The sequence below is a fragment of the Cygnus olor genome, chromosome 9 (genome assembly GCF_009769625.2).
Source record: "Cygnus olor isolate bCygOlo1 chromosome 9, bCygOlo1.pri.v2, whole genome shotgun sequence".
NCBI lineage: Eukaryota > Metazoa > Chordata > Aves > Anseriformes > Anatidae > Cygnus > Cygnus olor.
Genome location: NC_049177.1, coordinates 4,393,711 through 4,414,026, shown reverse-complemented (window position 1 = coordinate 4,414,026; position 20,316 = coordinate 4,393,711). Strand labels below are relative to the sequence as shown.

General features: G+C 37.8%; 1 protein-coding gene across 28 annotated transcripts in view; it reads right to left on the bottom strand.

Moving 5' to 3' along the window:
- DOCK10 (dedicator of cytokinesis 10) overlaps positions 1–20,316 on the bottom strand; it is a 155,403-nt gene that overhangs the window by 21,774 nt on the left and 113,313 nt on the right. For 16 of the 28 annotated variants that reach the window (XM_040566605.1, XM_040566607.1, XM_040566606.1 and 13 more), the window contains exons 27-44: positions 19,476–19,547; positions 18,725–18,871; positions 16,783–16,866; positions 13,990–14,086; positions 12,260–12,304; positions 11,682–11,857; positions 11,433–11,549; positions 10,308–10,419; positions 9,475–9,596; positions 9,275–9,389; positions 9,045–9,111; positions 8,675–8,722; positions 7,899–8,000; positions 5,563–5,687; positions 3,821–3,933; positions 3,009–3,146; positions 1,112–1,294; positions 275–385 (exon numbers count right to left, since the gene is read on the bottom strand). In XM_040566605.1, the coding sequence (XP_040422539.1) occupies positions 275–385; positions 1,112–1,294; positions 3,009–3,146; positions 3,821–3,933; positions 5,563–5,687; positions 7,899–8,000; positions 8,675–8,722; positions 9,045–9,111; positions 9,275–9,389; positions 9,475–9,596; positions 10,308–10,419; positions 11,433–11,549; positions 11,682–11,857; positions 12,260–12,304; positions 13,990–14,086; positions 16,783–16,866; positions 18,725–18,871; positions 19,476–19,547 (1,974 nt within the window). The remainder of the gene's footprint in view (positions 1–274; positions 386–1,111; positions 1,295–3,008; positions 3,147–3,820; positions 3,934–5,562; positions 5,688–7,898; positions 8,001–8,674; positions 8,723–9,044; positions 9,112–9,274; positions 9,390–9,474; positions 9,597–10,307; positions 10,420–11,432; positions 11,550–11,681; positions 11,858–12,259; positions 12,305–13,989; positions 14,087–16,782; positions 16,867–18,724; positions 18,872–19,475; positions 19,548–20,316) is intronic. The other 12 variants (XM_040566618.1, XM_040566615.1, XM_040566600.1 and 9 more) reach the window with 2 other exon arrangements.

Sequence of the window (20,316 nt, the reverse complement as noted above, 5' to 3'; positions counted from 1 at the left end):
AAGAACAGTTTGTAGACTAAACATTGTTAACTACAGTACTGTTTCATCAGCCACAATGCATGGTATCTTAAAAATCTTCAGAATTTAATTCTAAATTATTAAGTTTCTGAGTCATAAACATTTTCATGAATGTCTGGTTGCCTCAAAAAGGCATGCTATGGATGCATAAGTCAGTGCCTAATAAAAGTCGGTGATTTTATTCATAGAAACACTTGCTCCTCTGACATTGTTGACCTTTTGAAAGAGGTAGTGATTAATAAAAAATGTTTCTTACTTTCATCTGCTTGTCTCCATTAGCAAAATTATTTATAATTGCAAGTGAATGTTGAAACCGGGATCCACCAATCCCTGCATCTGCTATCAGCTGACTCACTGCTTTGATGAGCTGTACAAGTAGAGAGTAAAAAAGAAAAAAAAAAAAGGAACAGGGTGCAATTAGCAAAGAAAATCAAAGTTTCAAAATAGTTTTTAATCCCAGTTCTAATGTAACTTGATGTATCAGGCTAGCAGAGATGCAATTTTATACCTCCAACCTGGCCTTGAACACTTCCAGGGATGTGGCATCCACAACTTCTCTGGGCAACCTGTTCCAGTGCCTCACTACCCCCACAGAGATGAATTTCTTCCTTATATCTAATCTAAGTCTACCCTCTTTTAATTTAAAGCCACTGCTCCTTGTCCTATCACTACACTCCCTGGATGCAAGGATTGCAAGTAATCTCCAATGTCTGTAATTTCTCAAATTTTGCAATATAAGTGCATTGTTACTTGGCTTCATGTTTCTGTTACTATCAGATTCTGGTTTGCTACTTCAGCTACGGTGCTACTGATGTAAGCAATGCATATGAATCAAGAATAGCTACATATCTGATTTACTTGGCTGTGCGGCTAGATTCACAGCTGTTGTCTCTCCTTGGAACAGAGCCGAACTGTCCAAGAACAGCAGAGAATCCAGCCCAATGTCTTCAGAGTTGGCAGAAAAATCAAACTGCCACAGAGAACTGGCTGAGCTGTTCAAATGAACTGTTTTGCTATGATGCAGAATAATAATACTACTAACAACAAAACAGTGTACATCAGGTAAATACTGATGATTTTACACTTCACTCACCTGTAGATGGGATCTGACTATTGATTTCTGTTTATTAAATTCAAAGTTCTTTCTCATGAAAAAATAAAGAAGAGCAGACGCCTCTGTCTGAGTTGAACGTGACCTATGGTTACAACACTTCAAGATTTCATAGCAGAGGGAACCACAGAGATCTGCTTGTCCTTGGAAGAATGCTGATGGGAACTATTGGGAAAAAAAAAGCGTGGATATATACTCTCAGTAATATTACATATTATATATTAATATGTTAATATTATATATTAATATATATCTAATTTATATATTAATATATATAATGAGCATATTACAGTTATTCTGAGTCAACAGTGTTTTTCTGTCACACTTTCAGTAAAAACAAACTGTCTTTCATATGCTCATTTACACCGGGGTTTAGTGAAGAAATTAGCCACCAGCTAAACATAATCCCATGCACAAATTAAGATCAAGTAAAATCTGCACATGGGTTTTCATACAAACACCATATGCAATGCATCAATCAAACTGACCTCCAGGAAGTCCAGACAGCAGCTGGTACACAGCAAGAATAAAAGCAGAGCAGTCTATCTGTGAAGAATGCAGAAGAGCTAAACAGGAAAAGACTGAGGGATGTGAGGGGGTTTGGTCTACACTGCTATAAAAGCTGCTCAGGAGAAAGAAAATACTCTGAGCAGCAGTCAGCGAACTTCCAGCAGTCAAGAGTCTGAACAGCAGGAGACAGCAGAGAATGAAGGATGGCTCTATAAACCATACATGCTATTTATCAACTGGGTGAATACAATAGAAGATGGATCAATGAGTGGTGGAAGATTCTGGCCACAGATCTCCCAGTCCTGCCCTGGATGTTCTGCTGCAGGAAAAAAAAAAAAAAAAAAAAGAAAAAAAGATCCCTGCTTCCAGAGAACTACGACAGGAGAATTTAATCCTGAGAGCTACAGGATGAATGAAAAGGGCAATCCTAGATATGTATTCATTCTCCCTGTTGCATATACTTCCTCCAATCTTGACTGTCTGGTATGTAATTTAAAGCTGTCTGTGGCTGGTTTACTTTATATTTCCCCCATGCCCCCAGGCTATGTTACTGGGAGAAGCATGATTTCCTCCTCTTTTCCCCTGAGATAACAGCTGCCAGAGAAGGAGACCACATGGTTTAAACTTATCAACACTATTGTGCTTCATAGAAGCATCTGAGAGACCAGGCCAACATTGCTAATTCTCACTTCCCCATTGCAATTACCTGTGTGATACATTCTGGTTATTTTTAAGAAGATATCATCTAAGTCTACAACTTGGAAATTTGGCAGCCTTTGCACGAGGCACAAAGCATCTAATTGTCCATGATTATTTATATATGTGCGATGCAAGCAAATAAACAGTTTGATGAGCATGTTTTGTCCAAAATATCTCTTCGATAATGAAAATTATGTATTTGTAAAAATAAACTATTTGAGGTGACCTTTTGGTAAAGTGTACAGAGTACTCTCCTGCTAGCTCCTCTGGGGATGGCTGCAACCATTCACCACTGTATTCTGCAACTCAGGTATCTGCCATAAGGACCATGGACCTCTATGGTTTCAAGCTTTCTTCCACAGGTGGTAAAAGCATAAAAGGCAGGAGGGTCATGACATAGCTAGACACCACACAGTTGCCTTTCATTTATTTATTTTACAAGTTTTGCTTTCATGGAGAACTTCAATATTTTATTTTTCCAAAAACAGATCTAATTTTTCAGAAATTGTGAACTTTTTATTTATTTATTTAATCAGCAACAAATAAGATATTTGGAAATGAGCATTAAGAGTGTTAAGGTGAGAATTCTGTCAAAGTACCCAGCTGTCCTCAAGCTGCACTTGCTGTAACATATTAATAGATCAGACTAACAGAATAAAACCATAGTTACCTTGCCTACAAACAGCCGTAGGGCAGCAAAGACATGCTTGAGAGCTGCTGCTGACTGGTTGATTTGCAAAAAGAGCATGTGTGTGTCAAAGACTTTCTTCATCAATGCGTTCTGGCAATCAGATTGCTGGAGCTGCCTCTGAAAAGTCCACAAACAAGACAGGACATGCTGGTTATTAAAGTGAATAAACAGAAGATGAGCTACTGGACTTTGCATCAAAGTGTTCCTAGGGAGATGCTTTTTTCAACATCTGCCCTATAATCTCTGGGGATGAGGCAGTCAGTCCCAGCTTGCTGCAGCCTCTTTTTACTTGCAGTTTTCTAAGGGTGACACTTGCTCAAGCCTGTACTCCTAACTTGTCGATGGTATTTGCCAGATTTAAGAGTTAGGGGTGCCAAAGCTACTCACTAAATCTAAAAGGAGCTGTCTGCTCTTTTCTAGTTGTGAGACCTTCAGCATTTCATCAGGGCTGACATTAACAGAACAGTTTTTAAAGAGAGAGGGTCTACTTGCCAACTTGAAGAGAGATGAACATGATTAAGAAGAGGTGACATATTAGTAGTCGTGTAACCCTATAATGCACAGCAGGGCTGTATATATGCCTGGATATGTAGGATGCTTTTATTCCACATTTTCCTATTCAGTTTGGGCATGATGAAATTACTTCATGAAATACCTCCACAGAGGACTAACATCTTATTTCCCTATCTTACTGTCTCAAGTTTTCTGTGTGCCTCAACCCCCAGGCCCTCCCTCCACCACGTATCTCACATGGCACCATTTCAAACAGAAAATGAAACAGCAAAACATACCTGGTGGTTCAGAGTGTAAAGACACAACAGGTCAAGAATTGTGAGGGAAACTTCTGTAGCAATGTTTGCCTCTGTGTCTACATACTGTACAATATCCGTTTCATTGGAGCTGCCTACAACATATGAAGCAATGTGACAAGCAGTCTTCTGAGTATCATTAAAGATCATGTAATTTTGCAATCAGGTCATCCAGTCTCTGTGCAGTAGAGATAGTGTCCTAACTGTACATTTAAATGAAAGGGTATTTTGAAGAAAAGTGCTCCTGGGAGATGGAAGGGGTAGTTAGTATATTTTACTCAACTTTTCTCAGTTGCACCAGTGATGAGAGCATATTCTTTCATTGGTTCTGTTGGGCCTCAAAGGATGAAAGGAACCTAATTGGAAAGTGGGATAAAATGGCTTTGATCTCATAATTTCAGCCTCTAGTGGAAACTCTTAGGTACCACAAAAACATACTGGCCACATTTTGTCAGCCAGAATACCAGTGCTTGTGTGTCTTAGGATGACACCTCTAAAAATATACTGAATCTTCCAGAATTGGCAAGGGTCAGACTGGTGAATTGGGTTGTGGTTGCAGATGTTATTCCGATTAGTCATTTATGGGTATAATGCTTCCTCAGAAGGCAAAGACAAAGACACGTAGATTATCTCTGGATAAACTCAGGAGAGTTTCATGGTCTTTCTCTATTAGGAACTTTCAGCTCATCAACTTTGCAAAGGTAACTTGGGATCTTTTTCTCTTTTGATTAAATATTCTTAATTCATTAACAATAATGTTGCTGGAGGCACTAGTGTCCTTGAAAGCTCGTCCACTCTTCATGGACAGACAGGATGATCTAATGAAGGACATCATCACTCTACATAAATTTGGCTTTCTTGACTCTCTGGTAGTGTCCCTCAGCATATGGGGCAAGAGCAGAGCATCTGTCTTTCATTTTTAGATACAGTGGAAAATTGCCATTTAAGCATTAGAGATTTTTATATAGTAGAGATAACAATATTACAGGTATCATTATCTACGGACAAGAATAATATACGACTTGTAGATAGAAGCATCACGGAAGACCTTGTCTGCAAACCTTGACATCATGTAAATTCCAGTACATTAATTTTTGCTACAAAATAAACCCAATTCACGATAGCTTTACCAAGTTGTTTCATGGGGATGATGGGTATAGTGCTTCATTTACACTGCAACATGGTGAGTACAAATCACATCAGCTAGTGAGATTTACTTCCTTACAATACCCTAAAAGGACCACAAACTTTAAACTACGTGATCATACCCTTTATTTCATGGTACAGACTGTCATTATTAAAGGTTGCTAAAAACTACTGAGTTCTGAAACAGTCCAAAGGGAAAATAACTTTGTGTCATGAAAAGGTCACTTTTATTGCTTAATATAAATGTAATATTTCAGCCAGCGTACATCTGATTGTACAAAAAGGTACATAACCACAGACAGAAGAGATGCTAGGGGTGGGAAGGGGAAGATTACTTGCCATTAAGACTTTTTAAATACATCAGGTTATTGTAATTCATTCTGGTTTTTATATGAATTTTGACCAATTTTTTAAGCTCAGATTTCTTACTGCCCTGAAAAAAGAGTAAAGTCAGCAGCTCTATGCTTCTCTTCTTGCTATCTTTCATTGACAGTCATGAAAACGGATTTAATTGTATAGAGCCTGATCTAAACCCCATAGAATTCAAGCAGGAAGTAAATACATTTTTTGGTACTTACTTGCAGTGCTGCTGTCTATCATCTGCAAGAGTTTTGGGTTAGAAAGCGCATTTTTGCCACGGATTATTGGTAACGTCTGAGATCTGTGATGTTTGTGGCCATCATGACTAGAAGTAGAATGCATCCTGAAATTCAAAGGTACCATTAAAAACAGACACAAAGAATAAACTATCATGCCTATAAAGAATTTTCCCATGTCAGTTAAAGTTTTCTGCAGTACTTCTCAAAGGTTAAGTAAAACAAAGTGATGCAAAATTTTTCAGAGAAACAAAGTCAGTAATGTGGACAAAACAGATGTGCTGTGATTTCTTGAAATCACAGGAGACAAAACTTACTGAGCACTGGAAAAACCACAACATCAGCTTAAATAGCTGGCTGATGTTTTGCAAACTGCTTTTGGGTAAAGAGAAATTGAGGTTAGCTCAGTTGACAAAGAACACGGGAGAAATACACCCTACTCGTGAAAGAATTAATACAACTAGCAGCTTTTATGAGGGGGAAAAAAATAATGAGACTGGCAGTGACAGTAAAAAATGTGTGCGCAGATGTTTGTATGTGTCTGTTCTTTTAACCTTTTGATGCTGACAAACAGTATGAAGTATTTCATTTATCATGAGAAGCTTATCATAATTTGTAAAAGGATTTTGAATTTGTAACCACTACAGAATTCGGCAAGACTCAACATCACTCATAATTCAGGTCACTTATTTAAATATTCAAATACTTTTATTTATTTATTTTTAAATGTAACTTCCTAAAAGCACATAATTTAAAAATGTTTTTGAAAAGAATTGCTTCCTGCACCTAACTAAAACTTCTTGTGTTTGTTGTTTATTTTTACAAAAAAAATAATAATTAGATTTTACATTTAAAAAGAAAGCTCCCATCTCAGGTATGAAATTGATGTCCAGATATTTGCCAATCAATGTGACAAAGTCTTCCACTATGAGTCAGTGGAAAGATTTGGATTGCTATCCTAGAGAACTAGTGAATTGGGAACATGTGGAATTTTGATGCTGAGGTTACTGTTTTGTTCCCTCCCACACACCCCTTTTGGTAGGGAAGGTGTGATTCTTTCTAAAGATGGTGACACACTGGCATTCAGCAAATGCAAATACCTAAGTGTAGAGCTGGTCACCAGCCATAGTTCATCTTACAACGCATCATCAAAGAACGTTCTGTATTACAACAGGCCAAACAAATAGCCATGTGAACAACAAATCTGTGAGGGGGTAAATTGTGAAGGCCTTGGAAACATCAGAAATATGACTTTAGTTTCTGGATTGCCACCATGCTGATTCATCTGCAAATGTGCAACAAAACAACAGTCTCCTACAGGCTTCTTGCCAGGTCCAGATGGGATAATGATATCAGTGCTTTTTCTTGAAAACTGCACGATGCAGGAACAAAGAAAGAAGTATGGCAGGGAAGGCATCTTCTTTCCCTCCTGTGTACTAACTGTTCCACTCCAAGGTACATGTTTATTATAGCGTGCAAACTCTAGCTACACATAAATGAGGAAAGTCAACGATCCAAACATATGAGGAAGGGGAACTGTCTCAGCATGCTCTTAGAAACAACCACAAGCTGCAGAGTCAAAAGTTCACCTTCTCTCTTGAGTTTTACATTATTAACTATGAAAAAGTTCACACTATTCCATAAAAGGGTCAAAAAGATTATTAAAGCTTTGCTGCACTTGCAGTTTATTACCGTGCCATCCATGAGAATGATTAAATCTTGCAATCTCTAGACTAGGAAAAGGAAATTAGAAATGAAAGAAATAAAAGAATGATTCTGGAACTGGCAACATGGAGGCAGCGGTACAGGACTATGTTACACATAGCCAAATGGAAGTAAAAAGACAGGGCTCAAGCACACCTACTCCTTTGACTTTGTGTTGCTAGATAGTTCCCACTCTGTCACCCCGGGTTATCAGGAGAAAAGTAATCCCCTGATACTGTGACCTCAGCCGTAGAAATTCATCCCTAAAGCAGTAGGAATGCAAACATATGACTTCATTTAGTTTTGGGAAAAATGCGAATTATGTTTCAGATAGGCATCTGAGCTGAAAACAACAGCTAACGTTTCCTGCAATACTTGACAATATATTGACAGTAACTAAGTATTCTTCTAAATATAGTATTTTAAACAGCTTGTAAGTCCAACTGAAGTTGAAGGGGCTCAAGTCTTTTATGGTTTACAGCTTTGGGGGCTCTGAACGGTGTTACAGGTTGTGTTAACTCCTCTACAATTAACATTGTGACAGGGTAAGATGGCTGCAGGATGATAACAAAGGCTGTGATTTCATAGCAGTTAATAATGAGATGTGTCATTACCATTGCGAGAGCAGACCTGATGTCTGGCCAGAGGAGTTTGAACCTTTCAGGGTGCCATTATTCTGGGTGGCCTGAACAAACTTAAAAGCAGCAGCAATTTTCCTGTTAAAAGAAAATAACTGTTAATCTGTTAGGAAAGTGACATTGATTTTGTCATGCCTCTAAAGAACAAATAAGGCCTGACAAAACCTGCGACAGCATTAACTGGTTTATCTGGTGACCTTTCATTTTTCCACTGTATGACATACGACAAGTTTACAGTACTAGCATTAAATTAAAAATGAAACATTGACTCAGACAAAGTGTGCATTTCACACTACACAGCTGGAAAATGATCTCATGCCTTTTCAGCAAGTGCACAGAGACAGATTTTTTTTTTGATTGCTGTGGAACGTTCATCAATTCCCATTAAAACCATTTGCTCCATATATAGAACAAAAATACAGCATTCAAGTTCCTTTATTTGATATATGCTGAAATAAAGTTGAGGAATGGTCCAGTACTATGGGTTACAAATGCAATGGTGGTTATCCTCACAAACAATTTATCTTTTACAGCAGGTATGCACTTTCATGTCTAGAACATCATGATAAGACTGCATAAAAGAAAAAAAGAAGCATACATCAGTTTCAGTATGTCAGACTGATGCTTTCAGAAGAAAACACAGATAAACATTTAGGTCTAACGTAGACAGTAACATTTAAATACTGTAACATAGTCTAATATAGTGCAATGATATTTAAATATTACAACATAGTCTATAACTAAAGAATTACCTTACAATATTGCGTTTTCCTAGATACCTGAAATTTTGAAGACAAACCCTGAAAGATAAAACAGCACATTTTACATCTATTAATGATTCCCTAAGTACATAAAATACTATGAAGTACTACTACGAATATCTCTTCTGGGAGGAAAACCCAAAGTATTAAGGCCCTTGTTCACGGAAATGGCCAACATATTGAAGGATATGGGTTTCATTAATAATATCTTGTTACAAATTCAGAAGATAATGGCAAAATAATCCAAGATATAACAGCTATCCCGCTATACCACAAGGTGGACAAAGAGAAATTATTTGCAATAGCCAGTTTAGAACACCATTGTTTAACATAAAATCAATGAACCACAAAGTGAACTTACTCTAAAATGCTGAAAAAGTCTGTTATTTCTGAGAATGGTGCTCGCAACCAGTATGAAATCAGTGCATCTAAAGGGAGATATTAAAATGTATTGTGTATCTGTTAGAGGGAATTAAACTTGACCCAAAGCCTGTAAAATACACTGATAATTATTCTTTTTTAACTTTGATTTGGATTCAGCATTCACAATATTTCACAACAACGTAAACTAGGTAATGTACATTTTCTTACCTTCTGAAATGGTTTTCATAATGTGAAGGAAACACATAAGAAGGCTTCTAGTTTCAGCTTGATCCAACTTGTCAAAACGAAGGGTTGATCCAATCAAAGACAAAGGTCTCATGATCTGTTGAATTGACAGTGAAGGGCTTTGTTGAGTATAGTAATAAGTATCTAAATCTAGGAATCATTTTCAACATTTGCACATGTACCTTTTCACACGTGTCAGTTCTCTCACTGTTTTTTTCATTGGTACTTGGGTTAGATTCAAGACTTGCTAAGGAAGCTCTGGAGTCAGCATGGTTTGCTGCAGAGATAGCTATTGATGAAAAGGCTGTAAATGAAAGTCATAGCAAACATGCTAAACTAAAACATTTATGGATACAAAAACTAACAAGAAAAATGGAGAACTTAAAATGTGTCGTGCTGGATTGATACCAGTGCTTTGAACTTCCAATGCCAAAGCTATTGATGGGTATGTTTAGTATAAAAAACATTCAACAAGTTGAAGTAAAATGACCAAGTTTGCCATTATTCATGGCATTAAAATGCCCTGTTGCATTCCATAAGGCCTGACCCAAAGCCATGAAAATCAGTGGAAAGATGCCTGTGGACTTCCCTGAATTTTGAAATGGAATGAGGAAGAAGTAAACAAAAGTTGAGATTCTACCCTTCCTTTTTAAGCCTGGGAAAACTAAGAGCACTTGCCTTCAAGAGACTTCAGGGGTTTTCAGGAGAAACCTTGGGACTATTAACCCAGGCAGACTGCAAGAATGAACTCAGGTACAGGGATCTGTGAGAGCCTAACTACTGGCATCATTCCAAAGCAGGAGAGTAAGTGAAGCAGTGGAAGAAGAGCAGCTTCACAAGACAAATCAAATCAATCCAAAAACACCCAAAGAGAAGAGAAACATCGCATACCATGTTTCCCTGAATATCACATAAAATGGGTTAATGATATCATCCATGAATACTAAGCAGAAAGCACAATGCATTGAGATACACAGAAATCTACCTGTGTACATGATCAATCTGTCATTTATACCTGCTATGGAGTTCAAAACATCTTTGGAAAAAGAAGTGTCCACGGAGTTTGCATGTTTCATCGCAGTCTGGCTCTGAAATCCTCCAGCTGTACTCAAATCATCCCTAGATCCCTGTATTTTAAAATAAACAGAATAAACTCTGCTAAATGTTATCACTGTTTACTTTTACAATGACAGCACATATGCAATGTTGACTTTTCTTAGACACTGAGCTAGAAAACCTACTTTCAGCTGTTGATACATGACAGCCTTAAAAAAAAAAAACGGGCTTACTGTAATATGCCCAAGTTAGCCTCAATGTGAAACACTCATCATTGGAGTTGAAAAGAACATACCAAGTCTGTGTTTGCTTCTTAAACATTAGCATAACATTAGGATAGGAGCATTAAATGCTGTTAGCAATTATCAGATGAAATAGGCTGATTTACTGCAAGAACACAACACCCCTGCAGAAATTATTTCTAGTTTTTAGATCAGGTCTGATTACAACACATCTAGTCTTTTAAGAAATAACCAAATCTGCTCCTCCACCACATGCACAGTTTATACAGATGTTTTTTGTGGCAGTAAAGCTGTTCTAAAGGCATTCTGTACCCCTTCCCTCCTTCAGCTACTTGTATGCATTCCCTCTACTTCCTACTGTTGCTCATGGTCCCTCTTCTTGTACTAAAGAAACTGCTTGTGAGTCCATGATATAACCCTGAAAAAAATCTGTGAGTGATGAAAGTTTTTCTCTACAACAATGTCTCTCAGAGATCTGCCCAGGGACCTGCCAGAGGGTAAGCCTGCAGCCCATGGCACTAGCGCAGACACACAAACTGGCTGGGGTTATGAGCCTCTAATTTGGAGCTTCCAGCCCCGGGACAACCTGTGCCCTGGAACTGTCCCAGACTCAGGGTCCTGCCAGTACAGACTCCCAGGGCTCTGCAGGTGTTGGGTAAATCGAAACCTTTCAAATTAAACATTTTGGGTGCAAACGAATCAGCATTTTTAGAACTGTATTTTGCTAGCTAATTTCTGACCAGGGCACATTTGGGCTTCTTCCCACCAGATTGCTTTTCTCAGACCTTAGGGTCAGACCTCAGTTTGATCCTTTCAGAGTTCTGAAAACTCACAAGAATTACCTGATTGGAAGTGTTGATATTGAAAAGGAACATATCCTTCATGTAAATCCTTGGCATATTGTCCAAAAGCATTCCATAGAGTGGCATGTACAGGTTTGCTATTTGTGCTTGTTTTGCCTAAAAAACAAATGATATAAAATAAACCTAAATAAATTAATTAATGTACACTGGTTGGCTAAGGATGTTTCACATATTTTAGCCACTGTATGAAAAAGCAAAGGAAAAAGAATAAACAAACAGCTTCTTTACCGGCTCTGTGTATCGATCATCAAACGAATGCTTTGCCATTAAGTTTTTAAGCACAGCCAAAGCTAGGTGCCTAATATCCTGGTCTTCTTGCAAGGCAAAACCAACCTCCCGCAGCAGTACTCCAATTAAGAAATGTTTACGGCAAAATTCATTGGTCAATGTGTACTCTGGAATATCTTGGAACAGAAAGGACAAGAATGTCTAAATTAATATATGTTGCATAAAAAAAACCCTCTCCCATTTTCAAAAATGTCAGTAACTTTGATTTATTTAATCCACTGTTAAATCTTGATTTCCTGAACTGTCTGTCCCATTCCTCCAATTTATATGCATATACCAATATTAGAATCTCAAATGTTTTGCACACAGTCTGACTAGTCACTTCTTTGAGGTGCAGGGTCAAAACTGTTGTCTCCATATTCTATCTGGAAGAGTTCTAAAACACACAGATCCAGACTAACAAATGGTGATTAATGTTTGCCTGTATTTGCCCCAGTTCAGTGGCAATGGTTGAAATAAATATTGTAGTTCTTAATGCGCAATTCTACTTAATTCTTATGCAGCCATTTTGCTCATACCTGATGTTCGATAGTCCTGGGTTGATTCTGAAGGTGTCACAGGGTCTTCATTTGTCGTAAATATAAAACAATAGCAGGCAAAAATCATTAAAAAACACAGCAAAACATAAGTGCACAAATTATTTACTTTATATCCTTTTGAATTATTTGACTGAAATTTAAATAAAACAGTTTCTCCTGGGCTGTGCCAGTAGTTTTTTCTAAAACTTTGGACAACTGTTTCATATAGAATGGAAGATGAATAGACAGTTTTACTTCATTATTCACAAGAAATTACTATGATGTGTCTCAGTTTTTAAATCCCACTAAAAACAGTATGAAATGGCAAATCATTTTATTCATCAAATTATTCTAAAGATATATTTTTTTTCCACAATGACAAAAAGTAATAAACTTTACAAAGTGTTAGTTGCACACTTGTTGTCTAACCAGCTTAAAAATTAATTGTTAACCAATAACTTGCCACTCTCCAAAATGTGCTGTTTGGAAAACAAAAATTTCTAAAGCTTCATAGCAGCAACGAGCAGCAGAACTGAAGTCTCTTTAAGGTGGCAAAAACTAAAGCAAAAAAGAGACAAGGGTCCATCCTTTGAGAAATGCTGCACAGAAATATCATTCTGCCTTCCCTGGAAGGTGCCTTCCGCTCTCAGCAACTTCAGTGACCACATCCCAAGTGAACTTCTCAGAGTCCACAAAACTGTCAGAACTGTCAGTGGTGCCCAGGGCTAAAATCCCCGTGTCTTTGAATGAAGAAGAAAAGCACCTAGTAGTGAGAATTGGCCACAAAGTCAGGTTCTAAACAACAGAGGCATGCAAAGGAAGAGGGAAACACCCTGCTCTCACTGTAAGCCTTGTGCTCTCCGGGTGGAAGAAAACCTGTTGTGCATGCAAACTGTCCAGCTAGAAGGTGGGTAGCCACAGAAAGTAGGGCTCATCAGCACAGGCCCAGCACTGAGCAAACAGGGCTGCTACTTGGCTTGGGGCATAGGCAGAGAATTTGCTCCTCTGGTAGAGCATAGGCAAAACCTGCTCATATTTCCCTGCAAAACATAGGATATACATTATTCCCAGCCTTGAGAAGTAGCTCAGGAGGGATCAGCAATGCATTCTGAAATGGGCCTCTCTTGCCATACTGCTCCAGGTAAAACATTGCACTACTCAGTGCCAACTTGGCAGAAAATGGCTATCGCATGGGACCTTCATGCTAATCCTTGAGATGCTTTGGAGGCAGAAATACCAACAGCCTATCATCCATGAAGATAGTTTCCAAACTCCTTCTGTGTGACCAGCTCAGATCTTCCTCCCAAAGGAGGGGCCACCGTGGACAAGTCATACTCCCAGCTGCAGCAAGAAAGCTCTACCCAGTTATTAGTTTCACAATTCTCTTATCACCACTTCAGCCTTAGTGTCTTTCCTTTCCTACTCTACCTGTTTAAACCTTTCCCTAGCTCATCATCTCCCAAGGCTTTAGTAATTCTGTGTTCACAACCAGTCCAGTTCATTCACCACAAACTTCCAGAGGAAGAGTCACCTCTCAGCTGGACAGGCAGGAGTTGTGTATATTTAGCGTGATAAAAATAATGTCACTTCACCATGGCTGTAAAGTACCACACCTGACAAGATATTATGGGATTCCATGGCTGACATACAGACACAGTACTTCAGAGTTGTTACCTGAACCACCCAATAATTCCCTGCTGTGCAGAAACCCTTTCAGCATGACAGCTTACCAGGAATGTTTGAAGACCGTATGGGCAGGCACAGAGGGATAAAGTGTTCATGGTGACAGACTTCTTGGAGAAAGTCAAATTTGAACTGATGTAAAGTCTGAAAATCACAAAAGGCATCAGCTCAGTTTACATTAAAAGAGGGAAAACAGTAAGACAGAACTGCACTATTTATCACTACCTTAAAATTCATACTCACAACCAATAGTGAAACTTTATGGCTGGCTATGCCAAGCTACATGAATAACATCTGGTTTTCTTATGTTATCAGAGGAACTTGTCACAGACCAACAAGCTTTTAATGCATTCCTCAAACATAACTTTACATTGAAGATGTATTGATAAATCTAAGCTTGATTTAAGCAACATATTTAAGGAAAATTTAAAGCTACCCTGGGTCTTTTTAATGGTATATACTGTAACATAAAATCATAGTCAGGTATCTTCCTCAGTTCATGTGATTTAGGACCATCATAACTATTATGTCTTTCTCCTCTATTTTTTTTCTATTTTGTCCACCGAAAACAAAGCTTTAGCCACACAGGTCTGATCCCAAACATACTGATATTGGTGGAAGCTTCCTCTATTGATGCCCCTCAGTTCCAGCTTCTAGGGATTTTGGTATTATGTAATAATATGTGTTATATATTAAGTCAGTCAATCCCTGATAAATTGTAGTTTTTCTGCTGCTACCATCAGACTAGGATACCTGGAACATATGCTTTTTACAATCTAATGAGAGTAGGGAGTGGTAGGGAATTTTTCTCTGACATGTTTTATTGCACTGTAGTACCTGAGCATGAATACAGTTGTCCATTGATTGCACGGTCTAACGGCAATTAAAGAAATGAAGCAGCTGAAATATATTTTCCAGGAAATGTGATATTTTGAAGGAACACCATGCTGAACTGAGTTCCAATGAGACATTTTACCTTTTGAATAAATATTTCTCAAAATAATGCTTAAATATCAAAATATGGAATACCGTGAAAGTTTCTGTGGAATAGAAACTATGATGCTTCATTCACAATTAAATTCAGACTGCAATGTTATATACTGATACACCTATAAACTACAGCAATACATGCTGTTAAATTTCCTGAAAAGAGAGGTCAGATTGTGGTATAAACTTTTTTGATAAATAAACAATCCCATTAAAGAAGCAAAAGATACATAGAAATGAATTCTGCAGCGAATTTTAACAACCGACTCATGCTTAGGGGTCTGATTGAAAACGGAAACAATCCAAGACAATGGCCTTTCCTTGAGGTCAGAAATCTCTCATTTTATTTTATGGCTATTGCTTTTAAGTGCTGCAAAGCCTGTTCCAGTGGCACATCTGTCTCAGCTCTGCAGTGATTCTGCTTCATGCGTCCTGGCAGATGGCTCTGAAGCGAAGCTGGGTGGCTGACAATGCGCACGCACTTACTGCCAAGGAGCTGCTAATTTCTAATGTGCACACTGACTAATCTCAGGCTTTTCTACTGGCCATTATATTGTCTCTTTTTAATTAAACATCTGTTTTTGAAGTTGAATGTATTTAGTGAAGTTTGAAATGTGGAAACAATTTTCAGATTACATAATATTGTTCACAGAATTATAGACTCCAGGTTACAGCACTAATACCAAGAAACTCCATTCTACATCTGCTCCAGAGATTACTTGAAAGATCTGAGTACAACATGAAGTTTGGTTTTACTAAAAAGTGAAACAGACTGAAGTAATCTCATTCATTACCTACAAATACCAGATCAGCACTAAAGAGTTATAAAAGATTAATGGACAAAATTTTTGTAAGCTTTTTGGAAAAGATGCATTCTGTTATTTATTGTCTTGTACACTCTGCTATGATAGTTCTGAAACCCAGCTGCGTAGGATAAAGACCAGAAAGACTGATTGAATGGATGAAGAGTGAAGGAATCAAGCTGAATAATGTGGGGACCTCTTGCAGTTTGAAATTTATTGTCCAAACTAAATCACTGACTATTATGGATATTATTGAAGAAATTTGGGCTGCAGGGAATTTTCCTCACGGCAAGTGCAAGCTAATTTGGAGCTGCCTGGCTTTCTTGCATCAGCAATGAGGTAAGAGTATACCATTCAAAGTAACCGAGATGTTACATACGTTCCCAATTGAATTTACACAATGGTAACTTGTTCAGATGATTTTTACTGCCCTAAAAGAAAATTACTGCCAACAGTTGCTGATATTTGTAGTCCAAACCACAAGTGTACTCTCCAAAGAATCAAATCTCAAATTCAAAGAACTGGTCAGCCTTTTCCGTGTTTTACTCTTAGCAGTCCTTGCAGAGCCTGCTTTTGCAGGACTCAGTGAGAAAGTGTTTGGACACAGCTACTTACTTTCAGAACAGAGAACAGATGGCTCGAAAACAACAATAACAAAAATGAAACGTTATTCTTGTTAATAGTAGTCGCAGAGTGGTAATTACTAACGATACTTACCACTTAGACAAGGTTTACATAAAACATTTGTTAATGTCTTATTCATCTGCAAAGGGTAATGTTCTTAACTGCACATCTGTTGATTTTTGTGCATCTAAAAAACTTCCCAGAAACAGTCATATAAGTAAGTAAGTTTCATGTTTAACCAAGAGTCCATCTGCAGGGGACCTTTGGCAAAATTAAGGTTTTAACAGAGTGTTAAATGTTTCCACTGACTCGAGTTCTGAGAATGGCAAAGCGATGGAATAGATTATAAATAATTTTAATATAAAAACATTTTGTTAGTGAGTCACTTAGGAAAAAAAACAACAAAAAAAAAAATCAAAACTATACCTTGCTATCTCCTGTTCCAAACATACTTATATAATTGTTGACCATCTTGAAAACAAATCCACGGTCCATAAACGTAAAGCAGCGCTACGAAAGGGGGAAAAATATTATTTTATAGCAAAAAAGCAGTACCTGGCCTCATTTACCTAGCTGTTTACCTTGTGTCACCTATAAACCTACATCATTTGGGTGGGTGAAGTCAGTTTCATGCAGGGCAAGGAAAACTGTGGAACTGGTGAATTTGGCTCTTCACACCCTGCCTTGTAATAACAAATCTATTATACTTTTCATTTTCACTGTCTACAGCCTAAAATAATTATTACACTGTACTGTGCACCAACAGAAAGCTTATCTAATAAAAGTTATTCACGTACTGCAACACTCAATAACTAGAGGTGGTATGTGATGGGAGCTGACCTGAGTATCTCCTTCAGTGACGAAGCAATGACTCTTGAAGAATCATTCCAGCCAAAATACTCACTGTTTGTGAACTACATTGTCTCTCTGGGAGCAAATACTCAAGCCACTATGTGATGAGGATGTTACGTCTCTTTCTGACTGATGAGGCTAAATAGCCACGTGTAAAGGTTTTTTTGAGGCCCCTAGTACTAGTTATTGACATTTTTCCCTTGCAGAGTCAGCCCATGAGACAGGGAAGGTAATCTTGAATTTCCCATCTCATCTGGTGCTTCTGAACTCTGTGAAGCTAGCAAAGCCCTAAGCCTTCTGCTACATAGTATTCACACAGCCTGGACAGTGATATCATATCTAATCCATGTAATTCTTTCTGTCAGAGTAGATTTGCAAAGAAATTAAAACAAAACCATATGCCTTATCACATAATACAACATTACTGTCTTCCCAGTTCAGATTAACAACAAAAATAACATTCTAAACTGCAACAGCTTCTCCATTCACGCTCCTGCCTCAAACCAACGTCACCTTCCAAATGATACAACAGTATGGAGAGATGCAGCTTAACATCAGTTTATCAACAGCAATTTGGGTTTCCACATGAAATCAACAACAGAGATCAATGCAGTGGACATCAATTTCTATCTATTCTAAATTCTATCATTTATTTTATTTATACATGAAACGAGAAAAATCCATCTTCGGTTTGTGGTTGTTTTCCTTCTAACCTCACCTCCATTTTGCTGCTGGAATACAGCTCTCTCCTAATGCTGTGCTTCAATCTGTCATAAAAGATATAAGCCTAGGTTTCAGTGTACACTATGTACAACATTCTGTATGCTAATGGAAGTGGTTCCCTCCCCACCCCCAAGGTTTATTTCTAGTTAAGTAGCTGGGCATGCCTCTTACTGAATGCCAATTTTCCCATGCTCTACAGCTAATTCAATGTTGGGAAAATAAACGTGATTGAGAAATATTAGAACAAAAAGAAAAAATTGCAAGCCCTATTTGTGACTTTTCCAAAACACATGTATTTCTTTATATCTAGTAAATAAACTGTCATGACACACATAAAAAGGTAAGTTACAGTATTTCACACAATACTTGAAACTTACTTATTCTGGTTTGTAAAAGTCGCCTACTGTGGTTATGATTAGGAAATATTAATCTACCCACAGTCATTCAGAGACGCAGTATTTAAAGAAAAAGTAACAACTGCAACTACATTTACATTTCTCACCAAGCTTCTTACCAATTTGAATATAACATAAGAATTTGTAGAATTTGCAAACTTGGGCTCTTTTAAAAAACAGATACAAATCAATCAGAACTGTTTTAAAACAGAATTAGAAAAAGCTTCTGCATTGTCAAAGACCCAAGAGAATAGAAAAACTGAACTACAGGTCAATGCTAAACTTGGAAATTGAGCCACCATTGACGCAGAATTGTTTTTATTCCCTTCAGCTTGGACTGAATAGATTCACTCTTGCACTAAATATGTGTAAATAAGTGTAATGACAGAACATCTCACCTTGAGGAACTTGGCAGTGCTGTAGTTTGCATTCCTGGTTTCTTCAAGAGCATCTTTGTGCTTCCAAACAACATGGTCTGCCAAGACCATCACAAGTGTATCCAGCTCAGTTTGAAACGATTCTGGAAACCTCTGAGTTCGAGAAACCTAAGCAGTGAATAGATAGATCATCACTTGATTGTATGTTATTACATATTAAATCTGAAAACAAGTTCAAGCCAAGAGCAAAGACAATAAAAACACAGGTCATTCGACATATAATATTTAAGTACTTATAGAATTCCATGGATCTTGTCCATTGGAAAGTGGGAAATGCTATCCACAGATTCCAGCACAAATATACTAATAGAGTCTTTGATAACCAGGCAGAAAAGAGGCCAGACAGAAAAATACACTGATCTCCAGATATGACAAGTTTGCTCAAAGCAGAGCAGTTTCTAGATCTCTCATTTGCCATCTAGTTACGCACTGCCAGGTAACCACCAGAAATTACGGAATTCTCATTCCATTCTAACCCATCCATTATAAAGCTGATGCAACTGTATTTTTGGTCCACCAGTTCTGTACAAGCTAGAATAAGTAAGAGTTATATTTTTGCAGGTAAAAACAGTATTTTAAAATGCGTAACAGCTTCTTGTTTTTTTTGACCAGTCAAGAAGAAAACTCCAGCTATACCTATTTCACATAATTCTGCATTTTATATTTTCCCTTGGAAACTGACTGCCTCATTAAGAGCAACACACATACTTACTTTTGTTTTATTTGTATCAACTAAGTGCTGTGCCATTGATTTTAAGATAACTGCAAAGAAGAACCAAGAGTGCTGTTCAAAAGAAGAAAAAAAGAGATTAGGAGATATGATTATCTGATAAATATTTTATGAGGCTAATTCCATTCTTCAGAGATGGACTGCATTTCTCAGTAATGCACATGGGTAAACTCCACATGACAAACAAATGGAAGAGTCCGAGTGCTACATATTTGAGTAACTTTGCATGATAGAATCACAGAATGTCCTGTGCTGGAAGGGACCCATAAGACCATCGAGTCCAACCCCTGACTCCACTCAGGAACACCCCAAAACCAGGCCATGTATCTGAGAGCGCTGCCCAAACTCTCCTTGAACTCCAGCAGGCTGGGCACTGTGATCACTGCCCTGATGAGCCTGTTCAGTGCCCGACCACCCTCTCAGTGAAGAACCTGAACAGTTGAGCATATCTTCGCCATTGAGAACTTCTGATCTAGCACTGACTAGCTTGTATACCGGAACCTGTAGGTTCTGGGAGCACTGATGGAGCTTGTAAATGTATGAACTTCTTAGACCTGTTTTATGTGAGGAACTTCAGGGAACCTCAATCCTTCTCATTTTGGTCACTGCCCATCAAAGGCAGCAACTAAAATCATATATATATGTCCTACTAACACATTAATATTCTCTATGCAACAACTTCTAAAACAAAAGTTAAATTAAAATGTCCTAAAATTAATTGCTAATGTCATATTATATAGTAATTAGGTTCCCCACCTTGACTGAGCAGTAGCAGAAAGGAGGAATTTTATTATGCAAACCATGGCACTCTGAGAAATTAGTT